The 16,123-nt window shown below is 45.5% G+C and overlaps 1 protein-coding gene across 1 annotated transcript in view; it reads right to left on the reverse strand.

Moving 5' to 3' along the window:
* Window positions 1-271: 271 nt before the first annotated feature.
* Window positions 272-16,123, reverse strand: part of Mpped2 (metallophosphoesterase domain containing 2) — a 173,814-nt gene continuing 157,962 nt past the window's right edge. The window contains 3 exon segments of the mRNA XM_038331194.1: window positions 272-1,203; window positions 3,646-3,759; window positions 6,769-6,884. Of these exon segments, the coding sequence (XP_038187122.1) occupies window positions 1,085-1,203; window positions 3,646-3,759; window positions 6,769-6,884 (349 nt within the window). The 3' untranslated portion in view covers window positions 272-1,084.

Raw genomic sequence — 16,123 nt, forward strand, 5'->3', positions numbered from 1 at the left:
GCTAGCGAAGATTGCATCAACACACAGTGCAAAATGGGAGGGGGGAGGAATTGAGAAGACAATGCAGGGCATTTAAATAGAAAGCACGACTAAGCCTTATTTTAGTTCGCTTCCAATGCATCCATTGAAGTCTATACACACTTGTTACTGTACCTAGGCTGAACTCCAGCTCTTTCAGACCTTGAGTTCAGAGGAGGAAGGGGTCAGTTCCTTCGGACTTCCGATGTGCTGGTGCACAGCAACGCTTTGCAGTTGGACTGTCCTTAGCAACATTAAACTCCTACCTTAGTCATAATGCACAAAAAATATTTATATATATATATATATATATATCCACATTGAAAAGGAGTCTGCACAGTTTTTTTTTCCTTGCATGAATATCTGCTCTCGACAGATTATTGTTTCCGTATTTTTAAAGCTCAAATAACTTAAAAGAAAACAAATAAACAGCGCGAGTTTGCATAACGCGGACATGGGCCTCTCTGGCTAAGCCGCTGAAGGAGGGCTCTTCTTCCCCAGCTTGGACACCGTCTTTTTGACAGCCAGTGTGAAGCTAAGGCTTTTCCAGACCTACCTCTGCTGAGATTGCTCTAAATTGGGGCCACATCTGTAAAATAAAAGTGAACTAACACCAAGAAAACAACAACAGAACACATCAAACGATACTCAACGAGCTGTGCAAACCTGGGTGGTTTTCAAAACACTGCCTATGTGTTTCTCTTCTTATTAAAAATCTTTCTCTTTCAGCTTAAAGCATATTCAAATAAGACTTTTTAAAATCATTTTTTTTTAAAGAAAGCTTGGCTGTCCTTTGGCAAACACTAACAATTTACAGCGGCGTGGCCTTTCAGCAAACAGAAGTCATCTTACAGATTCACAATGCTCCTTTGATTTCAAATGGGTACCCCACTTAAAACGCAAGAAGAGGCGGCACAACTCTAGCGTCGTTTTTTTTTCCTGTTCCAACAATTTACAAAAAGAACTCACAGGATTTGAAAATAAACAAGTCAGAGAATGTAAGTTTCTAATTAGAAAAATGGCAGTTTTTAGACCGTCCCTCACATTCCAATAGGATGCGGAGAGCTTAGGAGCCCTGTGGGTTCGGAAGGTCAAATATAATTGGAGGGTTGGTCGGTTGAAAGCTGACTGTACAGGTGGAGGCATTGATGTATGTGGTGTAACCGTCGGTCATGATGCCGTACCCTGTAGGAAGACAGTGTCACGGTTACTGTGATATAGGCAAATGACAATGGCTGAACACAGGGCCACCAGGCAGGTAGCATAACAAAATCGTCATCAGAGGGAGGGGAGATGAAATTCGGCGAGTCTGTCCCAGAGATGCAAATTTCAGGAATTTCTGTCCAGTTTTGCTCTGGTTTCTCCAAAAGGGGAGGTTTCTCCCATTCAACAAAGAGTTACTCTTCCCTGTGCCCTCTTTGCTCAAATACTGAACTGGTCAGGGGAAGGACATAACACCTGTTTGACCAAGGATAAAGAAAAGTACTCCTCTACCTTCAAAGGATCATTTTTCTTTCAAAAACCTGCATTAACTATTGAACTGAAGGGAAGGAAACAGTCTAAAAGCAGAACCAGGCTCCAAGTGGGCTTTGTGGCAGGGGAGGAAGGCAGGAGCTTTGCTGTGGATGTTCTCCTTCCTCATTGCTAGAGTGATCTGTCTCCATAGTGATTGATTCTGCCTTGAGTTATATGGTCTTAATGCTAAGTTCCATTTCACTCAAAAGCATTGCTTCTTCCACTGTGGTAGGGAGGAACATCACCACAGGATCCCATTTCCTAAATGTGCCCAGCTGAGAAAATGCCATGGCACCCTGGCATGTAGACCCCGTTTGTGGTTTTTAACACGCTGACATTTTTAGGCATCTTGGGAGTTTGCACATTTCCCTGGACACCCGAATGTGTCTGCTATGAGTCTGTAATTCTAGGTTCACATTGGTCTCCGTGGCACAGGAAAACACAGCCGTGAAGAAATAAAATGACCAGGACATACAGAAATTACTGATAAGGTTCTTGTCCCTCTACCCTCCCCCTACTCCATTTGCTAAAAATTTTCCAAGTAAGCTCATCGAGAGCTTAATGAGGGTCATTGAAAAAAAAATCTCTTAAGAAAAGCAAAGCTGCATTTAAAAAGTGCACTGTTTGGTTCCGGGGTCATAAAGTCTTGTTATCTCTCTCCATCAAGAGGCTGGTATTTGCCCTCGCGCTGCCCTCTTTAGCTGTCTTAAGTGAATAAAAGCAAGACAAGTTTATTTGAATATGATGGCTTCCCTTTAAAGCAACTTTATTATTGTTGGGCTTCAGTGGAATTCTCCAATTGTCTGGCGGGTTTAAGGTAAATTAATGACTTAAACTTCTTTTTTTAAAGGGTGAAATGCAAACTCGGAGGAATCCCACAGGAATTCAAACTAGTTTTCAGGATAACAGCCAACCCCCTCCCCTGGAAATGCAGTTTAGAGAGGCAGCCCCATCTCTAGGTGATTCTCCCCTTCTCTTAGGGAGCACAAGAGACTGAAGTCCACCGCTTCCCTGCCCCCCCACACCCTGCCTCCTGCCCAGGAACTGGCTGCACCTCTGCTTCCCAGCCACTCAGCTGGTGCCTGGTGCTTGGAGCAAGCTGAATTTTCTCTAGCCTTAGGAGTATGCTTTTTCAATATGGTCTTTATTACCTACGTAACTAGGAAGCCGTCGTGCCTGTGGACTCTGGGGTAAGCTACATTCCGTTTCACCAAACACACAGCCTCACACACTTCAACTTGACTCTGACATTCATAAATAACTTCAGAGAGCCAGAGTGAATAAGGTCTAGGATACACGGCAGCTGCCCACATGAATGTTTCTGCTGCACACAAATGCGCATGCTGGGCCAGTCTCGTAGGTTCCCAGACCCTGAGATCAGCTGACAGAATACTCTGCTTCTCTCCAAAAGCCCAGTGACATCTGGTTTGAAAAAGGCAGAGCAGACAAAATTCAGAGCTGCGAAGGTTTCTTGAGGCTTTTGGGTTCTGGGACCTTGACTCAGCTTACCTTGAAGGCAGAAGGCAATGAATGGATATTTTCTCATTGAGAGATTTCATTGTTCCAGGTCACCTCAGCTGCAGCCAACAGTGCTAATCATTTCTACAACTCCAAGCTTAGTAGGGAAATGCTGATCTGCAGAGTGGCTACTTCCACAACCATTCCTTACACGTCCACAGTAATTCTGCAGAGAATGTCTTGTGTCCCTGGTTCATTCTGGGTTTGGCATATAAGACCCCGCAGGGACTACAGACACATTAGGTTGTACCTAACCTCGAGAGCATCTCGTCCAATTCCCTTAAACAGGGAAGTTGGCTTTATTGGTCTGCAGTCGTCTTTATTTCTCGGTAGAGCCCCTAGGTCCCAGTGCTGCCTGGCAGAGTGTGGGCTATGTGGTAAAGCAAGCCACACAAGGTTCTCCCTCACCGTTCTACTTAAAAGACAGCAATGTGAACTACTTATCAGCTTTATACACGTGGGTTTTCTCATGGGGGTTTCATCTCCTAACGGGTTCCTTTGCGGTAAAGTTGGAGAACTACTGTTTCCACCATTCCATCTAGCTGATGCTGCCTGTTGGGGAGTGTGAGGTCATGGATACCCCTGTGTTCTTACCTTCATGAATTCCTCCAAACACGTGGAGCTTGGGCCGAACCCGCCTCTGGACCGTGTTTAAGAGCTCCACGCAGCCCACCCTTTGAAGCTCCTTTGGAACCCAGTCCCGGAAACCTAAGGACAGAATGCAATCAATACTCTTAATTCTCCTTTCTCAGGTAAGGTTTCGTTCTGACTTTCAGGAAGCCATAACTCACAGAGGCTTTATTATGTTATCCGTAATCTTAGCTTCTCCATTAAAGCCCACAACGCGCTTGAGGAACTTGCACTCATCACTTTATCTTCTTTGGATTCTTGATTAATTTTTTTTTTTTTTTTTGGTTTCTATCCCCCCTTCCAGTTAATTAACATTCTTTTCCTGCAAGAAGTCTGATTTATTCAGCCACAGGTTTTAGATCTTCTTCGTGAGATCAATGACGCCTTTCCCGGCAGCCCCGTAATGGCTCTTTCCCCCCTCCATTCGCTCTGTTGCTGTCTCTTTTCAAAATTCTTCCTTATATGTAGATATACCAATACCAGTCCACTCCCACGATGGTTCACGAGAGGGGATGTGAAAGAGCTGCCTGGGAACTGGCCACAGGATGCCTGGTCTGCTTAGAGATGTCCCTCTTAACCCTTGGGGCTTCCTGACAGACAGCTTTGGACTACCAGTTGCTCCTCCACTCCTCTCTGGCAACAGACAACATGACCTCATGGTGGCATGCAGCAAGCTTGGGCTAATTGACTAGTTTTAAAGTAAAAGCCACTTAGTCCTCTGCTTAATGCAGAAAATCTATAAAAAAAAAACCTGACGTCAATTATAGCAAAAGTCAGCTATCCAGATAATTATGGTCTAAAATGAAATCCATACACCTCAGCAGGATGGGTCTAAAGAAGGCAGGTGGGATGAAAGGCTAAATCATAATCTGTGCGAATCCATTCCACAGCTCCATTAGGTGCTTTCTACTGTAGAAATGGATGGGCAGGAAGGGACAGATTTCTGTTCCATTTGCTTAGGCAGGAGGCATGAATATTTAGTCTCCATAAATACAGGCTAACTGGGATGTGGGGTGTGACCGGACCAAGTAGGAAGACTACCAGATGAAAGAGTGCCTAGCAAGAATCAAGGCAGGGCATTTAAAACTATTAAGCAAAGGGGGGGAATTCTGAATCCACAGTGATTATCGTTATTACCTCATGGATGTGTTCTCTTGAAGAAGGAAAAATACTTCACTGTGTATACGAGCACCTCAGATATCATCTTGCTGAGAGTATAAGAGCAGTAAACAGCACCTACAGCTTCCTTCACACTGGGAATCCAAACTCTTCAGCCTCCCCCTCAAATACAGCAGTCTTCAAAGAAGCCCAGTCTTAAAGCTCGTCTTTACATTGTGAAAGCTTTGCCCAACTTCTTACGAAGCTACTAGGTGTGAACCTCCCTCTAATATAAGCACAGCCTGCTTTACCTCACTTATACTACAAAAAGAGGGACAGTAGCCTCTGCTGGAAGAGTAACCAGGAGGATGCTGGGATTCTGTAGAATCTACTGTTGAGCCTTAGCTGTTACTACCACTTGCTTCGTGCCAAAATGAATGACTTCGTTGTTAACTGGATGCTCTGTGTGGAGTCGTAGTCTAAGGAATGCCATGGCGATGGGACTGCTTCTGTGCTGTCTTCTAGCCAAGACCTTCACCATGAACTGCACCCAACCGGACTGCAGCTATCCAAGACCAACTCAGTGAACTGTGCCCATCCAGGCTGCTCAGGTAGAGGAACCAAGCTGGCTGGAATGTTGTCCCTGCAAGGCGCTCTTGCTGAGTAAGGCATGCTAGTCAAAATATGTCGTTAGCAATTTAATGATTACATTAGTCTAAATAAGGAAATAAATTGATGACGATTTGATTAGGATCATTGCCAAACACAGTCCTGGAGAATGCAGGATGCGGTGAAGTGCATCAGCGAGCATGAGCATGGTGAACCCATGTGTACTACGCGGGCTGCATCAGAACTCGCCTCTTCCTCACTTCCCCACGGGGCTCCAGGGCTCAGCCTCCATTTTCCTTTTCAATTGTTCAGAAAACATGGAGCGCCCCCCGCCCCATTGTAAGGGAAGGAAAACAGCACCGAGTGGCTCTTAACAGGGTTATTTACAAATGCTAAATATGCATCAGGAATGAGTAATAAAATGTGTCGTTCTGCAGACTGATACAAGACGGAAGGGCCATGCTTAACAAGGTAGCAACAGAAATCCTGAAAGCCACTTAGACCCACGTTATTTCCCCTTCAGCTCAGTATGACCAGGAAAACTGTTAATACAATGTATTATAATAATATGAAAAAGGTGTATCCCCATAAAATTAAATCAATAAATACCAATATTTGTATTTAGAAGTAAATATTTGAATTTTCGGAGCCTGCTTTAACTGGGCAGGAAGTGCCCTGGCAAAATTCACAGGGTGGTAGACCCTGGTTGGAAATGTTCTATAGCAAGCTAGACCAATGACAAGCTCATGAATAATCAGGTTCTAATTACTTAAATCATATAACCATCTCCTGACCGTAGTCTGCATCACTAGGGAGGTAGCTTTGACACCAGAGAGACTATAAATTTGGATGTTGTCACAATATAGATGCCTGAAAAATAGCAGGTCCATAAGTAAATTTCATGGCAAGTTCTTATTGAAAATGCTTCCTCTTTTTTTTTTTTTTTAAAAAAAATCTTTTTCCTCATATAATCAGCTCAAATGTTCATCTTTAAAGATCTCTGTGCGAAAGGAAAAACGAGTTTCTTTGGAGTCAAATTCAGATGCCCATGACTGATAGGTCTCTGTCTTCTTCCGTGTCCCCTCCTACCCCTTCACTCGAAGGGAACACAGTTCTTAAAATAAATTACCAAGCTTAAAAGACGGCTCATTTAGTTCTTTTTCCTGACTCTACTTAAAAAAAAGTCCTGAACCCCTGTCAGCCTAGCAGAGCTGCTGAATTTACTGACCACTCTGGGTTTCTTTAGAGACACTGACTCTCTTTTTTTTCATTTACTGTTTCTTTTTCATAAAGGAAAATTATTAATTCTCCAAAGAATTATTCATTATACTGGGGGAGGGGGAGCATCTTATGACAAAGGACAACCTTTGCTCCACTTACCTAGAGGAGGTCCGTGTGTCATGAGTATGTCGATGCCCTCGGGGATGAGGTTCCATTTGTCCAGCAGAGACTGGCCTCTGGGTAGGTTAAAGCCCCATCCATTAAACCACGGGGTCCTTTGGGGAGATAACGCACACGGGTCAGGCAGCGGCACGGGACTTTACACTGTCACATTTCTCACGCAATCCACCCACGGCTTGCAATGCTCTCTTTTCCCTTTTGATGGTTGGCCCTGGCAGCAGGCAGCTTTTCTGTTGACTGCTTCAAAACCAAGCCATTTGAAAGCAGGCATGGAGCCTACAAATTGTTTAACTGAAAAGAGCACGGGAGCCGCAACAGTGGAGACTTTCCCGGCAGGCTTCTGACAGAACTGTGACAATGCTTTTTCTCCCTGCAAACCTTACTGCTTCCCAAGATAGCCAGTCCTGGGCCACAGCATTGCCAGCTTCCCTTAGTGCTGCAGAGATGAGAAACCCCACCAGGACTTCCCGACTCTCCCCATTACTGCAGAGGTCCTTTTTAGTCTTGGAGGAAAGGACACTTGACTAGAGGGAAAAAAATCTCTGTCCACTGAACTGTCCTGAACAGACTGGATGGAGGCTGCTGAGAACAGACTGGGGGCTCTGAAGAGTAAAAGGGGTTTATCCAAAACTCTTCCTGCCACCACAGGGAAGATTCTGGGGACATTCCTGGTCCCTCTGGAATCTGCTTCCCACAGCACCTCTGAGCATCTCCCAACAATACCCACGAGCATCTTCCTGGAGCTTCCCCTTCAGGAAAGCATCTCTGAGCTGGAGAATATGTAGGCAAAGGAACAGGGATGCCTCAACAGTGCCTTGTTGACAGATGTCCTGTTTGTTAGCAAGAGAGCGAACACCTTCTCTCTATAAATCTTGCAGGCCTAACGTGCTTCTACAAGGCGCTTCTGATTGGACCCATCCAAGACATTCAAGCCGAACAGTATTCTCTGAAAATGACTGCATTGTTCCGTAGGGAAATTCCAGTTTGCTTGACCCACTTACAAACTACTAGATGGTAAGTTTTCAGCTTGTGCTCCTGCCCACTGCCAGTCACAGTTGGGCAAACATAGACTGTGCTCTTATTTGCAGACAATCCATGGCCAGATGAACAGGATTATCTCAAGAATCCAAACTTAGAAACATTGACAGAACATTCATTTGGTGGTGGGCACACACAGTCGAGGTCAGGGGTGGAAAGATGGCCTTTCTCCTCATGTCAAAATCCACATTTCACATGACAACCTCAACTTCCCATTGTGGTGAAGGTGGAAAGTTCAAGAAAGAAAAGACTGGCTCTAGAAAGAGAAACCCAATAAAGCAGCTTCTGTACTTCCTACCCTCTTTCCAAGGCCACCTTCTTCCCGGAGTTTCTGCCTTGCAATACGATAATAAAATGGGAATATTCCTCAAGACAGCTGTAGTTCATGCGATGTTTATATTGTCAGGGTTCTATTCTAAGAACTTTTTCTCACACACGTCACCCTCACAAGGTTAACACTTCTGAGACCGATAGTGTTATTATCCCCATTTTACAGATGACAAAACCAATTAAACATAACTTGGCCCTAAACCAAGACAATCTGGTTCCAACACCAATGGGTTTAACCACGGTGCCAAATCTTCTTCCTATGTGCTACCTGAAGTAAATTACTTGCCTTAAATGAACCACTCTTGGGCTCTTTCAAGTTTGCCCGTGGCTTGAAGCCAAATGCTATCTCCATTTCATGGTTTGAAAATCAAGCAATAATATGATGGCAGATCCAGCTCTTTCCTTCTTTTGGTGACAATGCTGTATTTTCTTTGGTAAATTACTCCCTCCCCGAAATAATACATGTGCTTCCGGTAAGGATTCCTGCACTCTGGATCCTGGCTGAAACAACTTGCATTTGCCTATACGGTGATTCACTGCCAAGTGCACACACAGCCGAAGCTGGGCAGCTGAGTGTCATCCTCAGGATTTTGTTAGCACTGCTAAAGAGAATGTCATGTTTCTTCTCTGGAATCTCAAGTCTCTCAAGAACTGTGCTGTTACAGGAGCTCCTTCAGCTCCTTCAGCCAATAGCCGCTGAGATACCAGCCCATTGGGGCATGGTTTCTCCTTTTAAAAAATGCGGCCACTTCCCTCCACTTGCTCTCTGGCTTCTGGCTCTGCTTCCAGCCACTAGGCTCCCTTCCTGATTGCGCAGAGGGCTGTTGTCTGGGACAGTGATCTGTAAGTTTTTTCCCCTTTAAATAAATAACCATTCTATTAATCATAATTCCAAACCGGTGTGGGATTGTTTGTGACTTACACCTTCACTGTGCAGTCCTGGAACTTGCTGGGAGACAGCTCAGCTCTCTTCTAGGCAGTCTCTGCTAGGGAATCAACAGACCACCAAAGTAACCCAAGACAAGAAAGAGCTGTCCTCGGTCAGCAAGACAAAATGACAGCCTACAGAATGGGAAAAGATCTTCACCAACCCCACATCAGATAGAGGTCTGATCTCTAAAATACACAAAGAACTCAAGAAACTGGCCATCAAAAGAACAAATAATCCAATAAGAAAATGGAGTACAGACCTAAATAGAGAACTCACAACAGAGGAATCTAAAATGACTGAACAACCCTTAAGGAAATGCTCAACATCCTTAATCATCAGAGAAATGCAAATCAAAACAACTCTGAGATTCCATCTTACACCTGAAAGAATGGTCAAGATAAACAAACGCTGATGACAGCTTATGCTGGAGAGGTTGTGGGGAAAAGGGAACACTCCTGCATTGCTGGTGGGAATGCAAGCTGGTACAGCCCCTTTGGATGTCAGTGTGGTGATTTCTCAGAAAATTAGGAAACAACCTTCCTCAAGACCCAGCAATACCACTTTTGGGTATATATCCAAAGGATGCTCAATCGTGCCACAAGGACATGTGTCCATCTATGTTCATAGTAGCATTGTTTGTCATAGCCAGAGCCTGGAAACAACCTAAATGCCACTCAACCAAAGAATGGATAAGGAAGAGGTGGTACATTTACACAATGGAGTACTAAACAGCAGAAAAAAAATGACATCTTAAAATTTGCAGGCAAATGGATGGAGCTAGAAAACATCATATTGAGTGAGGTAACCCAGACCCAGAAAGACAGTTATCATATGTACTCATAAGTGAGTACATTTTTAAACATAAAGCAAAGAAAACCAGCCTACAAATCATAATCCTAGAGAACCTAGACTACAATGAGGACCCTAAGAGAGACATACATGGATCTAATCTACATGGGTAGTAGAAAAAGACAAGATCTCCTGAGGAAATTGGGAGCAAGGGGACCTTGGGAGAGGGTTGAAGGGAAGGGGGGAAGCAGGGAGGGGAGCAGAGAAAAATGTAGAGCTCAATAAAATCATCATCATCATCAACAACAAAAGAAATGCTAGAAGAAAAAGCAAAAGAAAATGAAAGAGATGTCCTTAGACACAGGGATTCAGCGGGGTCTGACACCAAGAGCACTCCTCCTTTCAAGTATATGGACCAACAAGATCCTCTTCTTTTCATTAGCTTTTGTCAGGTTCCATTTCTAAAAACTGAAAGTTGAGGTATACAACCATTGCATCCGTATAAAAATGACCCATGTATCTGCTGCGAGCTATAGTGCTCCCTGCCTTAGCCATGACTTTATCTACTTAGATGGCAGGAGCCACTGAAGGAATTTTGCTAACCTTAAAATAGGGACATCATCATCATCATCCTGGATTACGCAGGTGGGTCCAGTGTGACCCTCCAAGGCCTCTAACAGTAGAACGAAGGGCAGTGGAGGTGACATGAGAGGAACAACGAGAAAAGACCGAATCTGATGATGTTGCCACCTTTGATGATGGAGCAAGAGGACCAGGAGGCTAGAAATGGGATGGTTTCAAAAGCTGGATAATGTAAACATGAAAAGTGTGTTAGTTGTTGGTGGGGTGTGGTGGCACATCCCTTTTATCTCAGAACTTGGGAGGTGGAGGCTGGCAGATTTCTTAGTTAGAGGCCAGTCTGGTCTACATAGCCAGTTCCAGGCTAGCCCCAGGACTATCTCTCTCTCTCTCTCTCTCTCTCTCTCTCTCTCTCTCTCTCTCTCTCTCTCTCTCTCTCTCTCTCTCTCTCTCTCTCTCACACACACACACACACACACACACACACACATCCTTCTGAGACTCTGAAGAGAAATGCAACTCTGTCACAAGTGAATTTTAGTTCAGTATCACTAGAGGCAGACTTCCGACGAACACACCTATATGACAAATGTGTTGTGTGTTGATACAAGCTCCTATCTACTGGTTAAAGTAGAAACAGGAACTAATCGGTATCGACCATGCTTTAGATAGACAGCTGGGAACTACGGGGCCTGTGAGTAGTGATGGGCCTCACTTGGTATACAGAATATGCTCCATCGACACAGCCTGACCCGCTAACTTTCAGAATTCTTTGAAAAACAATAGTCATTGTCATGTTCCTGCTTAGTCAGGCAGCCCTGGGCACCAGGCATGGAAGAAAGCCCGAGACTCTTGCAGAAAGGAATCCACCACCAGTCTTGTTCTCTCTAGTCCTCTGGCCTGTCCATCCTCGGGTTCTTCCATGGTTTCATTCGGGTTTTAAAAAAAGAGTTACCCTGCTTGGAAATGCCTCCTCTTCTCTCCCTTCCAATGACCCTCGTCCAAGATGTGTCTTAAAAGTAAAAACAAAACAAAACAGAAAAACAACCACAGAACCCAATGAAAACTTAGCATTTTGGCAGAAGAGGGAAGAAAGAAAAATAAGCAAAAACATCTGCTTTCCTAAATTCTGAAAACAAGCTTCTGGGGCTTTGGTTTTTATTTGGATGGAAAATAGAGAAGGGTCTGAAAAAGTCCCAAGCACACCCAAGTTGTGGGCTCAGCAAAGGGCTCTGATTCGACTGGAGGCAGGCGGCTTTGAGTCCCCAGGACACCCTAGGGGCTTTCAGAGTCAAAGGAACAGGAGTTAATTTTTTCAGACTTTCCAATGTCCCACTGGTAAGTTCTTCTCTCAGAAGCCCATAGTCACACCTATCCTGTTCCCAGCAAGTGCTCAGTTTTATAAGCTTCCAGGGAAAGACAAGGCTGAACTCGTGGCCTATAGGTAATCCCAACTGCGCTTGGTTAATGTTAAGCTTGTGACAAAAAGCAGAAAGGTCCAAGTTAATGAAAAAGACTTAACATGTCTGGCTTTCATTCCAACTCGAGTCCATGTGAGTGTGACAGCAAGTGGTTAAGCTACGGTGACAAGAATATTTACCAAGACCCTGATACATTTTATACAGGGCCTTTATCTAGATTATTGGCTTGAATTCTTCACAGCACTTCTTTTTTTTTTTTTTTTTTTTTTTGGTTTTTCGAGACAGGGTTTCTCTGCAGCATTTTTAGAGCCTGTCCTGGAACTAGCTCTTGTAGACCAGGCTGGCCTCGAACTCACAGAGATCCGCCTGCCTCTGCCTCCCGAGTGCTGGGATTAAAGGCGTGCGCCACCACCGCCCGGCTTCACAGCACTTCTTAACCATGTATTATCATTCTATATTTAGATAGAAGCATGACATTCATGATAGTTCGCCCACATTTCCAGAACTAGTATTTGTAGCTACTACGTGACCCCAAAAAGACCAGCTCCAAAGGTTATGGCCTTCCATTGAGCAACAGAGACAAAAAAAACCTTTTCGTGAGATTTTAATGTGGGATCTCAGACATATGAAAATAAAAGGTTGCTGCATCGGTCTACCAGTCTGAATCATTCCAGAAGATGGTGTGGAATCGCGAGGTGGTTCTTAAGGAAAGCAAGTGCAATACGGTCATTATGGGTCTGACAGTTCCTCTGTCTCCTGAACGTGAGGCTTTCTCATAAGACGGTGGCAGGAAGCCAAGGAGAGAACCGTCTGCTGATACTGTCCAGAACCAGTCCGGCATAGGAAAAGAAATGGGGCCTCTGAAAGTCAGGAGATATGATGTGCTAATTCTCATTCTGTGCTCAAATCTCTTGCTCACGCGGACCTTAGAGAAGGGAAGAGCATCTCAGTGTGGGGGGGACTCAGTTATGGGTTTCAAGATTGCTTTTAGGATGTGGACATTTTCTGCAGAGGCCAGTACACAGAGCAGGCTAATCCTGAGGCCCTCTGCCCAGGGAGCAGGAAAGACAGACCGGAGGGCAGCTCAGTCTCAGCAGCCTTGCTCCTCCTTCCTAACCCGTGCCACCTGGGGCAGCTGGCAACACCTGGCACTTGAGCTTCCTGTATTATAAAGCTCACAACAGTCTACCATTCTGTGCAGGTTCTGAGTAATACTGTGACTTATTCTCAGTGAACTGTCCAAACTGCTTGTGAGAGGCCCAGAGCATTGCGGGAGACGCATCTGCTCAGAACGGAGGTGGGCTCTGCCAGTGCCAGTGAATAATGCTCTACCCAGTTCAGTTTGAAACATGAGACCCCAGCACTGAGCCGTCAGGGTTCCTCTGGAAAATATGTGCATAGCTAACCTCCAGAGCCCCACAATAGGTTTTGTTCTGCAGCGACGAGGGGGGGGGGGGGGGGGGGGGGGGGAACAGGGGTAAAAAGAGGGGGGGAGGAATCCAAGGAACAATGTTTAGTGCATTGGCCAAGGACTTGGTAATTAGCTGTGACTAACAAATACCACATGGGAACCAACTTGTAAGAAAGGCACTCACAAAGCACCTTAATGCTAGGAGGCTGAGCCACGCCTGAGACCCGTCCCCTCCTGGGGAGAAGGGGAGCAATTCCATCTGCTTGAAACTACCGGGACCTGAGGCTCCAATGGACAGTAACTGGGGACACTTTCAAGACGCCAATCAGTGCTTGGCTGTTGGCCTCTGTGGCTGGACTTCCTGGAGCAGCAGGAGTCAAGAGAGTTAACAGGCAGAACTAGTTGGAAACAACGTCAGTTAAAAAAAAAAAAAAAAAAAAAAAAAACAACCCAGGCCTTCTACACGGAAACAGGCCGAGATGGAATCGCTGCAAAGGTCATCTGTGTTTGCAGTACACAGCGCATCGCGCAGGCTGAAGGAGCTGCTGGCCATAAATCCTGGGAGGCCTGGACAAAGAATGGTTGTTTACTCCTCCACAAACTTCAGGGGGGGGCGGAGCCTGTCCTAGCCAGGCAGGATTTGCAAACAGCAAAATTGGAGGTCAGGTGTGCTCCTCTGCTTCCCAGCCCTGGTGTGTCAGTGTCCCTAGCTTCAGTGGACAGACGGGGCTGGCTGTTCCACAAAGCCGGCTTCTTATGGGTAGGGTCTCCTGAGTACTTCAGCAAGGCTCAGAAACCCTGGGGTGTCTCTCTCATTTCCTCAGAAGCTGTGAAGGGGAGGTCAATGGTTCCTGTAACACCCAGCACAGGGACCGGGCAGGCTGGCCTTGATACAGCCGTGAGAACCCGGAGGTGCTATAAAAGTCAGCCATTCTTGTTAAAGAGGCAGAGGTTAAGAGCATGGATTACGGAGTCAAGCAGACCCATGTTCAAGTCCCACACCTGCCAATCACTGCCCTGCCTTCTCGAAGTTTCAGTTTCTCTCATCTTTGAAATAAAAATAGTTATCTTCCAATGTAGATAAAATAACAGTATGTAAAACATTTGGCAGGACGCTGGCTAGGAGCACTAATTTGCAGTTTTGATTTATATATTAGCAATATATCTGTTTATATGTGTATCCACATGTGTAAATACGTGTGCACACAAAGAATTGCTCAGGCTCTTCCTTCCTTCCAGAATTTTCAGCCAAGTACTCTACAAATCATAGAACCCACTGCTCCAGAATTCTTTAAAGGTCCCTAGTGATCCAGCAGGCATTACTAGAAGGTTAGACAGCCTGATTTCTTCTGGCTGATTACTTATTAAAGGCTCTTCCTCCGTCTGCGTTTGAGGGTAAGATTTTTCAGAGGCACGGGCTCACATTCCTACGCTCAGTCTTACACAGACAAATCCCCGAAACGCAAACACATAGGGCAAATGGTTAGTCAAGGCTGCTCAGGTGGCTGGCACAGGTGATTAAATTGTGCCAAGGTCTTCAGTTGAGGAAGCTCAGAGTGTGTGTGGCGGGGGGGGGGGGGGGGGGGAGGGGGGATTTAGGGTTCTTCGAATATTTATAATAGGGGACTCAGAGAGGTTCACTGGAGGAACTGAAAAGCTACTAATTGATGGCATCAGTGCTGCCTGACACCCCCATTCAAAAAAACTCAGAAACTAGGTGCCAGTTTGCACACACACCGGTTTCCTATGCAGCGGTCCTGCAGAACCACAGCCTTTTTCTCCTTTAGTCCCGGCGCTTCCACGACCATCCGTCCCGCTCCGACTGCGCATCATACTAGGTCCAAGAGAAGCTAATTTAAGCACGGCTGGTGAAAACCACCCCGCACTCCACATGCCATGAAGCTGTCATGATAATTCTGGATCTCCAGCTCACCTGACGGCTGAGCCCTCCTCTGCTTGCAAAGCGTCCCTGCCAGTTAGATAGAGCTGTTTCCCGGCACCAGACGTGTCATCCTGAATATCCAGATGAAAGGCAGACACCTGTCCTCTTCTCCTCTCCTGCTTCCTCCTTTCCTGCCTTGTTTTCCCCTCCTTAGCTTTGGATTTGGAGAAGCCCTCCTTCCCTCTCCTAAGCAAACCCTTCCTTTGGGCAGCCTGCAAGTTACTCGCCTGAGTAATTAAAAACAAGTCTTGTCATGGCCCACAGATTGATTTGGAACAAGGACAAAGACACACAGACACAGAAACACACACACACACACACACACACACACACACACACACACACACACCAGTGACAGCAGAGAGAGAGAAATGCAACTTCAAGCTTTGTGCCCTGTGTAGCTGCTTGGACAGTCTGCAGTCTGCCTTGCCAGACCAGCAGCTCAGCTGCCTCCAAAGGACACTGCAGGCTTTTCTTTCAACAGCTGTCTTGTCCCAGGTCTTCACTAGGACTTTGTAGTGTCTTCTTTTGTAACAAGGAGCTTGGGATGAAAAGACACCGTTTTGATAAAGGGTAGTCCTGGGTGAAGAATGTGCTCTGTGTGCTCTGTGTGCAAAAGGATGAAATCGTACCAGGTAGTCCCCTGAGCCCCACAACCTGCAAGTGGCGCTTCTTAAGTCAAAGGACCAGACACTTCAGCCTTTGCCAACATGCCAATTGTGCCCCTGTCTTGTAACTAACAAGAAGCAAGGGTCAGAAGTGTGCCTCTGCTACTGTTCCCTTCTCCTCGTGGAAACGAGGCAGTGTGAACTGAGCTTGCTTTAGGAATCAAGAAAACAAGTCATTATGACCTGTTGTCAAACATGGTTAGTGATGAATTATTAAAAATGATG

Source organism: Arvicola amphibius, chromosome 5, assembly GCF_903992535.2.
Source record: "Arvicola amphibius chromosome 5, mArvAmp1.2, whole genome shotgun sequence".
Taxonomy (NCBI): Eukaryota; Metazoa; Chordata; class Mammalia; order Rodentia; family Cricetidae; genus Arvicola; species Arvicola amphibius.